The 19,303-nt window shown below is 38.8% G+C and overlaps 1 protein-coding gene across 2 annotated transcripts in view; it reads right to left on the reverse strand.

The window, feature by feature from the left end:
* Positions 1-19,303, reverse strand: part of tox (thymocyte selection-associated high mobility group box) — a 53,517-nt gene that overhangs the window by 9,912 nt on the left and 24,302 nt on the right. For both annotated transcript variants that reach the window (XM_081598544.1, XM_008433657.3), the window contains exons 3-5: positions 17,416-17,526; positions 11,420-11,701; positions 3,364-3,609 (exon numbers count right to left, since the gene is read on the reverse strand). In XM_081598544.1, the coding sequence (XP_081454670.1) occupies positions 3,364-3,609; positions 11,420-11,701; positions 17,416-17,526 (639 nt within the window). The remainder of the gene's footprint in view (positions 1-3,363; positions 3,610-11,419; positions 11,702-17,415; positions 17,527-19,303) is intronic.

Genomic DNA, 19,303 nt, shown 5'->3' on the forward strand with positions numbered 1-19,303 from the left:
GGGAAAATCCCGTCTAGTCAGCAGAAGTGCTCAAGCAATTCACATTGGGTACAATTTTATTCCCCCTTGATCAGCGAACATTTCCATGATATCACAGCTAAAGTGTCATGTCGGCAACAAATAGACTGCACTTAATTTCAGAAACACTTTATTAGCATAAAGAACGTCTTACAGAACCAATAAATATCATTTTTCTAAAGTTGGAATCAGAAAATCTAAAGCCTTGCATAATTATTGTTCCTGGGATTTTTTGTTTTTTGCCATTTTGCATAACATAACATAACATAACATAACATAACATAACATAACACAACACAACACATTTTTATTCCTTTGTTCTTTTACTTTTTTTTCTCTCCAGTGTCTGGGAGTATTAGTAACATTTTTGACTTTTTTGGGAGGTTAAAATTTAAGCCTACATTAGTTAAAAAAAAACAACTAATGACGTGACGACAGCTTTCGCAACTTAAACATAAATTTGTCAACTGAGACACATGCCAGCGTTTTGCCGCTGGCATGTGTATTGATTTAGTTTGCAACAAATCAATGTCTTTCTACATTATAGGGAGATCTACAGTTTCCCATGAGGAAGAAGCTACTAGTGGAAAACGCCACAGGAGGGTTTTGATTATAAACACCTAAACACACAGGAAGCCAGCTTCAGCTGCAGAAAACCTGCAGGTTTGAAGAACGCTGGACGTATGGGGATCACTTTGTTTTGACAGGTCTGTTTGCCTCTCGGCATCATGGGGTTTGTAGTTTCGCCACGGCGTTGAGATTACTGCAACTGCTTAGCCAAAACTGGAAATAATGGAAAGAACGAATGTTGCCAGTGCACTACTGTAAAAAAAATGAAAGAATTAATTGCAGTGTCTGATATCTTAAGGCTGAAACCCGGTTCTTACATTATTCAACTCTGTATGAATACTCCCCAGTTTCATTTTGTCTAGTTTTGTAATTCATCACACTTTGTTTCACCCTTAAATTTAAGACATTTCTGTCGCTGCCACATCTTTCATTTCCCCATAAACCAAAAGCTTAATACGTCGTTAATTAACTACTTCCTCGGCACAAATCATCATTGCAACACCAAACTTTCTGACAGAGCGCCATTGTGTAGCTGGTTGATAAAACAGATAAAAACAAGCCGTGTTTATCTTCTCTTGTTAATTAGCCAAACAGGCCATTTTAAATTTCACACCAGAATAGCTTAAGCTTCTGAGTAGTGGCAGAAACACAAGGGACATATTTTTCAATATTTAGTAAACGATGGTTAGATTTTATGTGACGGAATAAGCCTTTTGTTAATGAATTCATACAAAATCGTTCAAAATCCACAACTTTTAATATCCTCCGGGAATAATTGTGACTGACTCCATGAACTGGTTTATCTATTATTTCAAGAAGCTGTTAGGAAATCACAAGCAACACTTATCTCATCTTTTTTCTTTAAACATTAAAAATGAACGCATGCAACGTATGATGATATGGTAAGAATGATGCTTCTGTTTCGAGCCTCACTTATGAGTTTCAACAGCTCGCAAAACACTTGGTAGTTTGTTATACAAGAACTCCGGCTTTTATTGGACCGAGGTTACGTTACTCATATAGAGTTACCTTTTACGACATGGTATTAGTGTCAGAGTGCAGTGACACTGTGGCTTTTCCTCTGAGTGGCACGGAAAAGTTCACTAGTTGCAACACTTCACCATAAACTGCAGCTTTAAAAGCAAGAGGGAAAGACTTGATGTGGCTGGAGTTTACCTTCACTCTAACTCTAAATACATTTAAAAAAAATACATATAGAGTAAAGAACCTTGAAGGGCCTGGAAAGAACCCCGAAATACTCTGTGCAACCACAAAGTATTTCCTTACTTAATTATTCTTAATTTCATTGGTAAATTAATAAATTGTGAATAGTGATGCAGACGGAAGCTGGCTGGTGGTCAGAGTGGAGACATATTCATATTTGTTTGTTAATGTTGTTTGTTGTCGTGTCAGTAAACACAACTAAGCCCTAATATTTGACTGAACAACAACACTCAGTGCTGAAGACGTTGTAGCAGCTACCAGGACAAAGTTTCCTGTTTTCAGGTCCCTAAAAGTGAAGTTTAAGGAAGAATCTAAAAGGACACTTTCCCTGCTGCAGCAGTTTTCAAACCCCTCTTGTGAAATCATTTGGATTTTGACATTTTTGGAAGTCTTATAGGTGAGATGAGAATCTACTTGCTCTAATAAGCCAGAGGTGTCAAACTCATTTTCATTTGGGCCATAGCAAGATCATGAATATCCTCAAAGGGCAAGCTGTGGCAGAATGCATCAGAAAAATCCATTAACAAACTGCTAAAATATTAACAAATAGCTGTCTCTGCACTTGATCAGTACTTCTTAAAATCAAGTTTAAAAAAAAGCTACAGCTGGTTGGATTTGGCCCCTATAGGCCTTGCGTTTGACACAACATGTAGAAATCAGTTTATATTTACTAAAGCTGCAAGAGTTGTGCTAATAATTGCCAACATGAGGTGCTAAAGACTGCAGATGTCAACTACTATGTGTTTTAAAATAGCAAAAACCCCGGTTTACAGCGACTTTGATTATACACACAGTGTGACGTCGCCTCTGGTGCAAATAAACACACTAGATGAGTAAGTAGAGGTTGTTTTCATTAAAGAAGGTCAGAAAATTTTATACCAGACACTGGCTACAGGAGTGTGAAATTCAGCCTTTTTGCACGCAAACATTGTTTTTATAAAAATTTGTGAAAGAATTGGTTGCTATGAGAAAGTCAATGAACTCCAGTGTTGATGCCACCGGTTCAGTACAGATATGTAAATGTGTAGGAGAAGCTGCCTGAGTTTAGGTCTTTAAGAGCGCTTGCTTTTATTTCCCATGAGTCTCGAGGTAAGTAACCCTTTATTTTATGTTTTAACCATTTTACAGCTGCTGAAAAAAAATTGCTCGATATTCTTCAGCGGTAATGGTTTCATTTCTCCAGAATATGAAGAGTCGGTTGGGTGCAGCGAGCTTGTTTCCATGTGAGACAGCGAACAGTAAGGGAGCTGATTTCTATCTAGTTGATATGCAGACAGAATGAGTCTGTTATGACACATAACATCATAAGTCCCTTCTGCCTACACACACACGCACACACACACACACACACACACACACACACCCACACACACACACACACACACACGCACACACACACACACACACACTACAGCATAATAAAAAATGGTGGTTACATGTCTCACTGTTCACAGCTCATTGAGATATTATGAAATGACTCACACAGCCAGCGGTTTCTCTGCTTCTGAGGAGTGTGTGTGAGATTTGTTTTGTGTTTTTTTTTTTTTTTACCCTGAGTCCATCGTCGTTGTCGTCCTCGTGGGCCGAGCTGGGAGGAGACGGAGTGGTAGATTTACTTCCAGGAGGTGAAGGGGAGTTATGGGGAACAGGGTTCCCATTCATCCCCAGTTGGGATTGGTTAATTGTGGACAGCTGGTTTTGCTGGCTCAGGCCCGATTGGCTCCTGGGTCCAAGCGCCGCTTTGATTGGCTGCTGGCTGCTGGCGAATCGAGAGTCCGAGTTCACCATCTGCTGCATCTGAGCAAAGACAGGAAGCGATAATGAGAGACAGTTATTACGTCTACGAGGCCTTGAAAAAGCATTCACGCCTTTTAAGTGAAGTTATGGTTGCTGCACCACAAGTTTTAGAGCGTTTTATGAGGTTTTTATGCGACAGAAAGGAAAAGGAAACGAGGCTGCGATGTGCATTTCAACTCACCCTTAAATAAAACAGCAACAAACAGCATTTCAAAGCCACCTGTTCGGTAAATAGTCAAGCTGAGTGAAACTGAAGAAGGTTCTCTTATCAGATGACACCAGAACTGAACTATTGTGTTGAGGTGTTGTGGTAAACTAACACTGCTGATCAAGAGCGAGATAAACCTCATTATCCCCAAGAACCTATTTGTTTTGGATTTTTTTAACCAGTCGAGAACAAAAGTGAAGAAAATTAGAACACCGTCAACAAAAAGTTTTGTTTTCACACATCTGTGTGTTTGCGCGCCCTGCCAACGCCGTCCCCACAGTAACTCATGGTGGTGGCAGCATCAGGATGTGGCAATGATTTTTCTCAGCAAAGCCGTGGAAGTTACTCAGTATTAACAAAAATATAACAAGCCATTAGTTTTTTTATGCCTGTAGTCTGTAAAAGATGTGTGTTAATAACAGTAAAAAAAAAAGAAAAAAACGGTAGGCAGAAAAAAATAAGTAAATAAATAAATGGTGTCACCCTTTTACCCAATTTTTACTATTTATTTAAAACATTTTTTTTAAACAAAATAATTACCTTACCACTACTTTTTTGTTTGAAACAGAGTAAGAGGTGAATACTTATGAAACTTCTCAATTTAATGAAAATATATCACTTATCAATTCAGTAATTAAAAACATGTGCTATGCATATAGCCAGATCAAATTATTGTGCTAAAGAGCCAACAAATAAATTATATTACATAAAATCAAAATGATTGCAAATAGGTATTATCTTATTGTTAATATCAGAAAATGTGATCTCATTTGGTTTTCTTTGCATATAGATATACACATAACGTCAATATATGAATAAATCAGCAGCTAATAACCTCTTAAATAGGGTTGTAAAGCTTACTAAAGTCAAAGAACGCGCAAAATGCAAAAACATTGAAATGCTTTTTGAGACTTCCTCGGATTTCAATAAAGGCGTGAAGGCAAACGAGTCACAGCTTTTCTCTTTGTTTGCAGTCAGTAGAAATCAAAACACAGCAACAGACACAAATGCATGCAGGACTTGTTGATAAGTTCTCATGTTTTGGGCTATAAATTGTTATAAAGAAAAAAGTGAATCAAATCCTCCTCAAGTGTCACACAAACCTTTCCCGGTTTGCTTTTAAATCTGGCCTAAATCTCAGACTCTGTGCTGCGCTGAAAGAGAGTCAGAGGTGCATAACACGCTCATCATGTAACAGACCTAACTCTGAACCCGTCCGCCTCTGCTTGGTGGGGTCTGTGCAGCCGACCAGGATTCGCTAATAATGAAATCTGATTGTAACCGTGGCAACAGGAAATACAGGTCTGAGGTAAAGGCAGGATGAGAAGTCATTTAAAACATCAATTCCCATTTTCCCACTCATGTGTAAGTACATCAATAGGGCTTTTTAAACCCCATTTGCCACACTCCACAGAAGTGGCGACGTGTCTGGAGGAGACGCCGAGTCCGCAGGTGCAGACTGAACAAATACGGACAAGTTTATTCTCCGCGCCCCCGAGGCCGAGGTAATTTATCAGAAAGATGTTTACTGCGGGATGTAAAGTAACCAGACAGCCCAGTTCTCACTTTTACTGTCACACCTGTGTCATGAATGCATAATGCTTTATTGGCTTTTAAAACAAAAGGTTTCAACAAAATTGGATGGCACCTTAAATAAATCTTGGGGAAAAGGAAAAAAAAGCAACAGGCTTGAACTGGTTTATATACCTGTAAAACTATAAATAAACCTTTTATAATGATTTCAAATCAGATGAAGGTCATAATTCAGTAATATTGCAGTAGTTTTTGCTAGATAAAATGCACCAGTGTCATAAAATCAACACGGGAGTTAAACATATGTGAGGTTTGACGTCAACGCGAACAAATGAGGACTTATGGGAAATGGTCCTCTTAAAAGCAATACATGTCGGGTTTTCACTGATGTTAAACAAAAGCACAACAATGACAGTGTTTGATTTAATAGCTGCAGCAGATAATGCTGGGATTTATGGCTAGATTATACAATTAAGTCAATGAGTGAACAGCTCCACAGCTGTTGTGGGTGAAATTACTTCAATTCTCTAGTTATGAATTCATCTAGTGCTACCAAAAATAATAAGAAAAAAACCCTGCTAATTATGCAGTGATCTTACAGCATATTATTTTACTGATTCCAAAAGGTTACAAGCTAAAATTAGAAGTCGTAAATATGCATCGTAGTAACCAAAGTTCATACCTTTAGTTGCAACAGTACAAACTCTTTTATTATTTAACTTCTCCGTATTTGACATCAGATCGACTTGTGTGCAATTTAATATAAATGCAGCTGCTCTATGAATGCCTCTATGTTGTTAAGAGGACATTTGTGAACAAAAACATCAAGAAGACACAGACAGGTAAGAGAGAAGTTGTGGAGATGTAAAGCGGGGGTTAGGATAAAAAACAGGGAAAAAAACAGTCGATGGGTGTGCAAAGTTAGTAGAGTTATACCCAGTGTAATTGTAGAGAATAATTGTTCTAAAATGTATGACACCATAGTTTTCATAAACCTGTATAATTTTTGATGCTCCACAACATTTGTGTCGGTCTGTTGCATCTAATCTGTAAAATAACGGTCAACCAAAACATAAACTATGATTACAGTCTTCTTCAGACCCTTTTTACTGCTTACTTATTATATTCTAAAGCACAAACCAGTCAAATGGAAAACATGTTTTGCCGTGAACTTTGACTAGACTCCGTTCACCCTTCAGCTCGGTTTTAAATAGCATCCTGTGAAGTTGAACGATCTCAATTTGAGTCAGTCTGTAGCGAGACTCTGTCCACTTCTCAGGAAAACAAAAGTTAACGCCGTCAGCCTCGGTGTGGGAGCATTCATCATCACAAATAATGGATGATGGCGTGTATTTAGAGTTTCCTTTCGGTTTAAGCATTGAATAATAACGGATGTGGCGGGCTGTGCCCCAACCTCTTGGGAACATGCTACCTGAACTCGGTTACTGGCAGTGGCCGCCGAACGCTGCCGCTGTGGTATTCAGATGGAACGCAGGGTGACATTTCTCGAACATGGGACGAGGTTTTAGGCTGCTGCGAATGCCGATGGAAATAGTACAGAATAGTATCTGTGGTTTGGCCTCATCGAGAAAAACATTCATTTGTCACACAGGTTAAATTATTGAGAAAGGAAATGTCAAAAATATTGACAACAAAAACAAAGTATTCACATATTTACCGTAGCCGTAGGACATTTGCTGTAGAGGCTAAAATCATTTCTAAAGTATATTTTTGTGGTTAAATATATTATCGATTTGAACCAAAATGCAGAGCAAAATTTTATAGAATTTAACCTCCCTGTCGACCTAAAGGAATAATCGATGGAAAAACCTGCTAGATTTCCCCTTTGAGGAGACCGGAGGGTTGGGGAGATGACGGGAGAACCCCTGATGGGTAATGACTGAGTCATGTCGGGGTAAAAGCTCTGGGAGCAAACGGTGGCCGCACATTGTTACAAAATGTGTGGTTTGAGAAAGAATTTCAATATGAGAACGCGTTCTTGCTTTCACTGAAAAGACCGTGAATTTGTCACATGTGGATGCACGAGAACAGAAGCAGATATTCTGAACTTAAACGTAACTTAAAAACAGCACAAATTGAATGTATTCACTGAAACGAGATACGCAGTTCAAATGATTCAGCAGTGGAACGGTAACCAAGGGGGGTTTCTACTGACACACTTATATAAAAAATGGCTAAATATGCGATTAAAATAATAGTAATAATAAACACAAATCATCTTCCTATCTACTTTTGCAATATAATCAATAAGAGGAGGAAAAATAATGCAATAAAACAATAATAGGTAAGCATATAAGGAATAAAACTTGCATTTTTATTTATTTATTTACAGATTTTATACATGCTGTTCCACATTGTCAGAGGATATTTTATATTCTACATTTGTAATTATTAAAAATCATATTTAAAATGGTGACATACACGCCTGACACAATAAGCAATCAATCAATTAATCGCATAACAAATCAAAATGAGCTCTATTTCTATTTGGACAATAATTGCTAAAGAGATGCTCCCCTTTAAGATTATTGAAAAGTCACCATTTTGAGAAACGCTGCAAGTTAGTTTGCACTACCTGCCACTGTTTCCCTGCCTAAGCTGACTGATTATTATTATTTTTTAATGAATAATGCACATTATTGTTGTTTTGTTACTTTATTTTGGATATTTAAAATGTTTTCCAGTTCCAGTGGTAAATATTCCTTGGAAATTAAAGATTTTTTTTCCCCAATATTTGACATGGTGCACTATTTATTATATAAAATGGTTTCAAGAAATTATTTGACTAATAAAACTCTGATCTGAACATATATATGCAGAAGATTTACTCAGCAAGAGATTTAGATTATAATTCTGGCTAACAGGGCTGCACAGTGGCGCAGTTGGTAGAGCTGTTGCCTTGCAGCAAGAAGGTTCTGGGTTCTGGGTTCAATTCCCGGCCCCAGTCTTTCTGCACAGTCTTTCCCACAGTCCGGTTAATTGGCCTCTCCAAATTCGGTCCTAGGTGTGAGTGTGTGTGTGTGCATGGTTGTGTGTCTCTGTGTTGCTCTGCGACAGACTGGCGACCTGTCCAGGGTGACCCCACCTCTCGCCCGAACGTTAGCTGGAGAAGGGCACCAGCAACCCTCCCGACCCCACTGAGGGACAAGGTTGTAAGAAAATGGATGGATGGATGGATGGATGGATGGATTCTGGCTAACAATATATGGAAATACTTTAGTTGCAATCCCCAAAACATTACTTTTTGTCATTTTCAAATACTGTTTCAAAAGTAAAAAAGGCCGTAAGAAGGTAAATTATTATTATTAGTTTTTGATATTTTCTTCAGAGAGATTATCTATTTTGTTTATATTTCTTAACTTACACATTTATATGTCCATTTAAAAAAATTCCAAGCAGATGAAAAAATAATGAAGCTGCATATGACCTAAAAGGCTTTTCTTTCGTGTTTTTTTTTTTTTTGTGACTTAGGAAAATATCTGAGTCAGAAGTGATAAACTAGGATTTATTACTTCAAACTACAGAAAGCCGTGAAGTAATCATTACAGCAGCGGCAAAATAATAAAAACAAGTGAAGTCTACATTTCTGTATTAACTACAACTGAATACTCTTGCTCCTGTAGGAATAACACACACACGCGCGGACGCACGCACGCACACACGCGCACACACACACACACTCTCTCTTTGATTTGACTCTTTCTACCCACACCGATTAGGCTCAGCTCGGCATGGCTGCTAGGCAACAATAATTCATGGGCTGGCAGTAAATGTATGAAAATATAACAGTGGGGTCTAGAGACCGAAGCAGACAGAGAGAAAGTAGGACTGAGAATGTAAAATAAAACCTTCCTCTCACATAATCAACTCCGCTGCAAGACAAGCTGATGAAACCCAAACAGGAGAAATGTCTAAAATTTCATTTTAAAAACTGTTGTGTTTCGCAGCCACTCTCACGCCAACTTCTTGTGTTTCTCAAGCCGAGTTCCAATATTGCAGCAGCCACATTCAATATAGAGATCAAGGAAACAAGAGTCAAGAACTGAAAGATCACGAGTGGGAGGTGAGAAGTTTCGTTCTTCATAAAAACAGGAGCAATCTTTATTACCGACTTTGTAAACCTGCGACTCTGATCTGAGCAGCCGGTTTCAATGACAGAGAAGTCTCGGGCATAGCTTTCATTTCTTTACTGTATGACAAAGGTTGTCGCAGCCTGACTGTCACCACTAAAAGCAAGATTTTCACTTTACCGTGAAACGGAGACTTAAAATACGAAGCAAATGTCAGACGGAGCGGCTGCTGTCATCGGTTTTCAAACAGAACAGCGCTCCCCCCAGGCTGCATGCTGCTACGCTGAGTAAAAAAAAAAAACAGTAAAAAGAATACAGTTTAACATCGCCGGAGGCCGTCGGCTTAAATCTGACGACTCGCTGGGATTCTCATTGAGCTTCTAATGAGTGGAGTCAAAGGACGTTTGACCACAAAACTGTGATCGCCGTCTCTAATGCGTCTGTTGTGAGTTAAAGCGCGTTGGGGGAGCAGCAGGCGGCCAGTCTGAGTCGATCACAGATTGAAATTGTTTCAGAGACAAATAAGAGAAACAAGGTCACAATCTCAAACTTTTTGGTTCTCAGCATGAGTGGAAGGCACAGATGATCACAGTGCCAGGCTTTAGATAAAAGGAGGAGATTCTCCTCAGAAAGGCATAAATAACACAACAATTCATCCAAATCTGGTCAGTCGAGAGGTCGTGGATTTTTCCGAACGGCAACAATTTGAAAGTTTCATTTTAAAAAGAGAAAAACCTGTTCCTACATCTGAGGTTTGTCTTCTTCTGTAGACATCCTGGAAATATACAGGATATAATCTATGCAGCCAATTAGGAAACCATCTGCGGAAGAATTTAGAAAATATGTCTTTATTTTAAAAACAAGCAAAATAGAAAATACAATTATTTTCATAATTTGCTTTTAGAGATAACGTTTTTTAAAGAAGTCTCATCTATTTCAGATGTGATTGGCTTTAAACGAAAGGTTTACTCAGAAGAAAATTTAACCAAATGATCTTTTATTTATCACACACTTGAGCATTAAACAATTGTTTTTTTAAAGAACATTTAGTTCAGCTCTGCTACGCTGCTCACAAAGTGAATGCAAATATTGTTTATTATTCAGCAGTTGCTCTCCTGTTGCCTCCCACTGCAACCGTCAGGAGAAAACCAAACTGCATGACTGAGCGGCAAACATCCTTCAAAACGCTGAGTAACAATGTTTTCAACATGTGCAGCTGACGTAATCTGTGTTATTTTTTATAACCATTTTAAGTGGGAATAAATGCAGGATAACCTAATTTATTCCTCACCATAAATTACAATGTTTTATAACAACTGACAAAAGCAATAAAATATCTGAAAATATATTAGAAATTGTTTTGACTGGCACAAGTTTCACTCCAGAGCGACTTAGAGTTCGGAAAATATGATATATCACCTGAATTTTTTTAGTTTTGTCAAAACTGCTTTTATGTATACAGTCATACATGGAAATGCATATGCGTGCATTTTACTTTAATTTAGTGTTTTTATTGCATGTCTGTTGATGCTACTGGATTTGTGTCACCAAATATATATAAATATATATTCAACAGATTGAAATATGATCCGATAAGTACCTTTTGAAAATAACATATCTTTCAATAAGCCCACATTTCTGTATCAAAGTAGTTTTTTTTTTATTAGTGTGATGCAATGTATAATCTTAAATGTCCTGTTTTCAAAAGATGCAAGCAGATAATCATCAGAACTATTGAACTTACTGAGTTGAGTAAAAAGAAACAAATCCATTTTTAAAAATACTCTAACTTATTGAACTTGACTGTATGTCCAATTATGTTAGAAAAACACACAGGTAGGTTAATTACCATTGTGCTTTTAATCTTTTTTCTATCATTTTTATTGCTGCTGTAAGCAAATCCAAAACATATCCTGATTAGTTTCCGTGTCGCTCATCAACAGAGTAAAACTCCGTGTGCGAATGAGGTTCTACTCACCACAGAAAGCGTGCTGGTCATAGGCCCGCCGTCCGGGCTGAACGTCTCGCCGTCTTGGCTGAGCCCGGCAGCTCCGTCCTGGCCGACGGGCATGCCTGGCAGGTCGGCGCCCGGCAGCTGGTAGTGCCCCGCAGCCGAGCTGGGCGGTGGCTCCATGGGCTGGTACTGTCTGGGGGACGCGTCGTGAGGAAGGTGAGGGGGCAGCATGTGGTCCGGCAGAGTCGGCGGAGTGATGGGTGGGATGTTGAAATCCTCGTCACTGAAGCCGTTCATCGAATAGGACTATGGAGGAAAAATTTTTTTAAAAAGACACGTACGCATTAGAGCGACGCATTAGTGGATCTTCACTGATCTGGGACAAAAAATCCAACTCAGAGCTCGGCTGGACGGGCAATGTTGCCTTCAGCAGAGTGACAACTTGGGAGAAAAATCATTGGGAATCACATAGAGGGACCATAAGAGACTGAAGTGTCATGAAACATTACTGTCAGAGATAATGGATAAGAGAGATTGTAAAAACTGCCCATTATAATTACCTCTGGGAGTTTGAATTCAGCCTCAACTACTCTGCGCTCTTTCATCTTGTCACTCCTCTTCAGCCTGAGCTCCGTTCACACGCTAATCATCACTAATCACTTCTAATGACATATCCCGTCTTGGAAAAAAAAAAAGACAAAACCTGATTCTCACTCCGCTGCAGAGAAATTTGGTTATTTATACGCACCGACCGGTTTTGAACAGGAGAACAAAAAGAGAAGAGAAAAACGGGCGGGCCCCGTGTTTAAAAAAGAAACATCAGAGATAATGTGACAAGCAGAAAGAAGAGCAGGAACGCTCGTGTACGCGATTTAGAGAGAGAGAGACATGAAGAAGGAAATGGAGTGAGAGAATCATGCAAGAGGAGAGGGAAGAAAAACACAGTAGAGAAAAGAGAAAGAGAAGCCTTCTCATACTAATCTGACAGAGGAGATGGTTTATAGAGACTGACAGCCTTTTCTGCTTGGCTGGCCACACCAGTCTCTCCATCTCGCTTTCTTTTGGCCCCTCATCCCTCACCATCCTTCTACTTCAACCCCTCTTCTAATCTCATCCTCAGTTTCTCTTTCATGTCTCACTCGTTCCTTCTCCCCGACTCTCTGCCGCTCCGTGTCAAACCCCACATGCAGCGCTCGCTTGTAATTTGTATGACTTGTGAGCTGGCTAATGAGTTGGGGATTGAATGACGTGCGCGTGTGAACAGTTCATAATTCACAGCTGCTGAGCTAAAGATCTTCTCAGAAATGAGCGAAACAGGAGGACGCAGGACGTCGACAAAAGTGCAAAACTTGAACTTTTCTGTTTGTTTTTACGTTAAGAAATGGAGAAGTTCCAAGTGTGTGTCGGGTATTGTAAATTAAATTCATTACACTTTACAGTTGCGAAGTGTAAGGAAATGGAAACTTGTTTCTTTTAGTTAGCAAAAAAAAAAGAAAAGAAAAGAAAAAAAAAAAAGTGAAAAATCTGAAAAGTGCGGCATGCATCAGTTTTGAGATCCCCTGATTCAGGACCTTCTAGCCCCGCCTACAGACATCTAGCTGCGGGGAACTTAGACGTCTGCCTTTCCAGCTTTACATTTTCAGTTTTTCCACTGATTCTCAGTTGAACTTTGACTGTTCCCCTCTTACACACGAACATGTCTTAATCGAAGACATCACATTGAACCTTTGGCTGTATATTTAGTGTCACTGATGGAGTGGAAGATGAACCTCAGCCTTAGTCTCAAGTCTTTTGCAACCCTGCAATGCCACATTCGGTAATAATTTCTTAATATGTAATAATCTAATTAAATCTGGGTCTGAATATGCAATAATACGACCAAACGTTCAGAGATTTAAATATGTCCAATATGAAACATGATCACATTTATTAAGCTGAATACAAACACCGGTTTGTAATCGTTGACAGCATAATGTGCCATTATTATATTAAAAAAGAGTAACCGCCACATTTTGTTACAATCAGTGCAAAGTGTAGTAATGTTATTACATTTTTCTTTGATTTATGGTCGCTTTTCCTTTATTTCCTTCACTTATTTTCTCTAAAAAAATTAAAAAAACAACTCTATGGCTTAAATTGTAGCCCCCATAAGACCCCACAAAGTTCAGATTCATTTCTGTAAACATAAGAAAAGGACACAACTTATTTTGCTTCACAATAACTACTTTGCAAAAATCTACCACGTAGAAAAACCCCACTATAAATCAGGGATAGATGTGACAAAATGTGACAATGATTTTGAGCAAAATAATTATTAATGTGCAGTTTTATTACTCACTGAATAAATACACTAAATTTAAAAGTCTGCCTTTATTTCTAGTATGAAACAACGTTCATGCAATGAAAAGTTCATTGATTTTATCTAACAAATGGGTCCATAAACGTGGAGCAGAGGGTCTAAATTGAAGTACAGTGTATATTTCTATTCAACGTCTTTAAACAGCTATAAATGTTACAATTATACATTGTTGCAGGAAAGTGTTGGCTTTGATGTCCCTATTTAATGTTTCACTTTGCTTCTGAAATCAGGTAATCAGCTAAATGTGATTCTAAGCCTGGAAGTCGACAATAGACCTAAAGACCATCCTGATCTACGAACAAGTAAATCTTTCATATAGACCCCTGACTGAGCTCTACATAAATTATACTGGCTGTCTGTTTTCTGTCTGCCTCTTGCTCGCCCTCCCTCTCCTTCCATCATTTCTTCAACTTCTGCATAAATTACTCCTCTTCCTCGCTCTCTCCCTCTCTCCGCTCCTCCATTCAAATCGGCACAAAAGCCTTTACTTGTGCACCAGGAGCCTCTAGAAAGACTAATGTAGTCGGGATTAAGTCCTTTCACACATGTTGTGTTCGCATTAAAACTGAACTTCTCACACCTCCGTGTTCACTCGGCGCAATATGGGAAAGCACATATAGATATGAGTAATCAGACATGCCGGCTTTGAGACAAAGAGGGTGATTTACATGTATCTGCAGAGGGAATGTGAGTCATCGCTTAAATGCGTGCAACTGCTGGTCATTAAATTATGCTTGATCAGAACTGCTTAAAATGGAAATTATAGTGTTTCTTAATACTGTAATTTCAAACGCATTAACATAATTTATGTGCGTTTCAAAAGAAGAGATGTTTGCTTGAACAAATTTCCAAACTCCCAGCAGAATATAAAAACTTTTTCTTTAAGTATAAATTTGTGAAGGGATTTAAATGAAAGCCTTAGTTGAATATGGTTTTTATTATTTTCATAGAGCACAATAGTAAACAGTAATCCATCCATCTAGAAACTGGATGATGCTTTTACAGGAATTCAGCTACAACAGTTTCACTAATGCACATCCACATCAATCAATTCTCGGAGAATCTCAAATGTTTCTGTCATTTCATCAGAGAGTAAACAAAGACTCGGTTTTGCAGAGGCATCACTGAGCACGCTGGGTGGCGAATGAGGAGAAGGACAATCAGTTATGAAACCAAACTAATGAATCAAGTAATAAAACACTATTTTTTAGGGATCAGATCCAAAGTATCAGATCAGAGCATTTTGAAAAATGTTCAGTCGACGAATAAATGTAACTATGAAGTTGTTGGTGGGCCTGTCTGCACACCAACTAGGCATATTTTTAATTCAGAACCTATCTACAGGTGCATAATAATGATAATCATTGTACAATGACCATTACAACATTCAAAGGCAAACACTAAGTTTATGAAGCAGCATAAATACTTTTTCTGTGAGAAAATATGACAGAATCGAATTATCAACGAGTCATATTGAAATGGAGAGAACGTGCTAACATTAGCATACTGTTTCAGCCCCATTTTCAACCAGACCAACACTGTGGCTGGAAGTGCTGAGTCAGATATGACGTCTTTACACACGAGACTTGTAAAACCAACGCGGTGCAGCAAAAACCTACTGCTCCCATTTCAAAGAAACCTCATCAGAATGCATGGCATCATCAACTCTTTAAAGTACAGGAACGTTTTCAATAAAAACCTGGTGACTTCTGCCAGAAGACTGAAAACGGGTTGTCAAATGGGCAGCATAATGGTCCAAAACATATGGTCAAATGAGATCAGGTTCGCCAGGCACAACATCCACCTTCTTCAATGATAATTACCTCTCACAGACTTATATTAGGTGGGGAATCTGTGGGGTGAAAACTGGAAAAAGGCCCAGAAGATTGTAAAAAGAGGAAAACTCAAAGATATCCTCTCACTTCATGGTCCAACCTTGTAAAATGGCTTAGATAACCCAGTGGTAGGGAAGGTGTTTGTACAAAGCATTAACAGGAAGGGTACCGTATTTTCCGGACTATAGAGCGCACCATACTACAAGCCGTACCTACAAAGATTTTGAAAAAAAAAAAAAAACTGGAAACGTACATACAGTATGTAAGTCGCACTGTGCGAAAGCCGCTGGTATCTCCGCCGCTCTCGGTTTTCCATAAGGACCCAGCAGAGGGCTGCGTCCTAATAAATCTGCTGGATATATTAAGGACGGAGCCCTCCATCTCCAAAACCGAACCATGGATTCGTTCACGCCGAGCTTACGTGGTGCAGCGGCTCCATTTCCCTTCTGTACTACCAGATAGATAGCCCTCAACTTAAAAGCTGGCATCATATGAGTTTGAAAACATTTTTTCTAGGCTAGCATGAACAAGCACTGGTCTGTTGCTAGCATGAGATTGTTCTAAATGAAAATTAGCGCTTTCTTCTTTGATTTCCAATTTTGACTTCCAATGATTCACTTCCTGCTAAAGAGCCCCCTGGTGGTTGAAGAAAAATACACAGAAAAGCCACGCCGGGCTGTATTCCGCATGGTTCAAAGTTTAGGAAAAAAGTAGCGGCTTATAGTCCGAAAAATACGGTACAAACAATTCTACCACTGCTTATTTAAGTAATAAATGTTGCTTAAAAGTTATAACATTTAAAAAAAAAAAAGTTTTTTCATGTTCAGTGTGAAATATTACCGCACCTACTTTAGCGGGGGTTCAAACAAATATGTTTGCATCTCTAATTGAACACCAGGACGAGTGTCTGAGTTTGTGCCGCTGAGTGTAAGATTTTGAGTTATGAAAAAGCGCAGCTTCATAACATGGAAAACAACAGCAGACACAGTATGAGAGCTGCAGAGCTTTATGGAATCAGTCTGTCACTTTTGTCTCCTGAAGGCAAAGTACAAAATGTTACCACTTTAACACTTCTGTCACCTGCAGGCAAACAATGTTAAAGTGGAACTTTTTTTCTCTCTCTCTCTCTTAAGCCTGACGGCTCTCTTCCTGCTAAGCTACAGTCATTAATGCAGCAAAGCTCCAACTCGAGAGGATAAATATACCTACGCAGAAATAATATTTAACTGATGGCTGCAAAATATTTTATTTACTGCATTTCTTAGCCTTCCATTTTTAGATTGAAATTTAAATCTTATCTATTCAGCAGGGAGATGGCGCAGGATGAAATTCAAGGTGCAACAAAGCTCACTGCTCAGTCTAGACTATGCAGACTGTGTAAAAGGCTTTTGTCTTCAAAGTGACGCCTACATAAAATCTAAAACTTTACCCAAGTTGGAGCCAGATAAAAGTTAGCTGTGACTGACACTGAAAAAAAGTAGGTGAGAGGAAAGTTTCTTGAAAGTCTACCTGATTTCCTGTGCAGCCGAATTGTGGATGGCGTAGGTTTCGACATGATATAAAACGTAAAATAAAAAAGGTTATATCTGGATTTTCGCAGTATTTTCATGACTAAACTCCAACTAGAACACCTTCAGAAACAAAATCGCACGCCAGATTTTGCAGACGTAATGCTGGTGATGCAATTGGTCTTCCATTAAGTCCTAAACTTTTGCTGCTTTAACTTTTTATTTTTAAATGATTGCAGTTTGATTAAATCCGCAGGTTCAAAGCTGTGTCTGTGTTTTTATGTCTGTGCGTGTGTGTGCGTGTGTGTGGGCATTCACCCAGGGCAGACGGTGGTTGTCGGCCATGTGCAGGTCCCTCCTCCACTGCTGCGATGCCGGGTTCGGCGGCGTCGCCTTGCCGAGCGGGTGAGGGGGCTGCGGCACACGAAACTGTAGGAAGAATCACAAAGACCAACAAAGACCCAAGAGGGCCCAGGGTCAGGGGAAAGGCCAGGGGTCAAACACAAAGGTCATGAAGAGGAGTAAAGAGACACATTTCGCATGCAAAGAGCACACACACACACACACACACACACACACACACACACACACACACACACACACACACACACACACGCACACACACACGGTCTCCTATTAAAAGATGGATAATATTGGCTTTAAATCTGCGCTAACAGCTCTGAGTCTCAGTCAGAGGATGTAAACAAGCAGCTAATCCCTGAATGATATTACATACAGCTGCAGAAAGAGAAAACAGAAAGAAGACCACAACAAACCAATCACTCAGGCTGCCATGAATGAGCGTGTGTTGTGATCTCACAATCATAGCACTGCACATCACTTCCTTTGATGCTACTGATGATTTCCTATTTGATGCGATCAAATGAGTGAATGTATCTGATCCGTCTACAGTTTAGTTTTAAAATGAGACACATTCTGCCGTTCTGAAGCATCCATGCCCCTAAACTTATTTAGATTTGGTCACTTTACAACTACAAACTTAATTTTATTTCACAGAAATGTAATGTGTTTATATCCAGTAACTTATTATTTTTGCTACATTGTGTCCAGCTGCCTTCAGAAGTCACTTTATCAGCAAACAGAGTCCACCTCTGTGTAATTTAATCTCATTTAATCACGTATAAATCCCGCTGCTCTGTGACGGTCTCTCTGGACGTCGTTACATGTGGTGGCAGCATGATGCTGCGGGGATTGTGTATCTGTAGCACAGACAGGGAATCTGGGAGGAAATATATTAGAGGCTGCAATAGACATGGGACTCGAGCAGAAGTGGCCTAGTCAAATTCCAGACCTGTATCCAATTAAGAATCAGGAAGCTATGTATCATTTACTTTTCATTTCAAAGTTAGAAATCAACATTGTGTTGATTTTTAAGATGAAAAGTCACAAAAAGACATTGATGTTTGTGGCTGTAACATAATAAAATGTGAAAAAGGCTCTATATTGAAAAGTTCTTGGCTGATAAATGTTTCTAAATTACATTCAGTCAGTAAAGTTCGTTACAACAGATCTGGTCTTTGATTTTTTACAAAATTGCAAACAGATGCTTTAAAAAAAAAAAAAAGCAGAACTGGAAATTGATAAGTTACGATGCCTTGGGTTCCCCCATATACTCTGATTTAGGGTCTTTATTCTTTGCTTATAACCAAGTCAAGTTTTATTTGCAAAGCAGATTTAAGCAAAAAGGCATTCAGCTCAAACAGAGTTAAGTTTCGGTTTTTCCGTTTTAGAGGCATCCACTTTTTGGAAACCTAATTTTAATACTGACACATTAACCGTTAGTAGATCTGCATTGAAATGGAGAAAATGGTGGAAAATGTGAAATTGGGCCTTAATGATGTGTACTATGACTAAGATATAAAGGTCAAGGTGACTGAACATATTTTTTCCTTTGAAAAGGTTCATGATTAGCATCGGTGTTGCGAACCACAGGAACACCCCTGCACACGTGCAGCAAGTCATTTACAGATCCTGTTCCTCACCTCACTTTACCTACAAAGTAACATGTTACTTCAAGCGGGGTCAAGCTCACAGAAAAAACTTCTTAAATTGTTAACAGAGAAGAATAAAAGCTAAACGTTTAAAAAGTATACTATATTTTAGTATACTGTAAGCATAAATGAAGAGTCAATGGTTTTAAGCAAATCTCACAGGAAGACAATATTTAGATCTTGCTATGTTTTTA

The sequence above is a fragment of the Poecilia reticulata genome, chromosome 17, assembly GCF_904066995.2.
Source record: "Poecilia reticulata chromosome 17, P_reticulata-male-v2, whole genome shotgun sequence".
NCBI classification, from domain to species: Eukaryota; Metazoa; Chordata; class Actinopteri; order Cyprinodontiformes; family Poeciliidae; genus Poecilia; species Poecilia reticulata.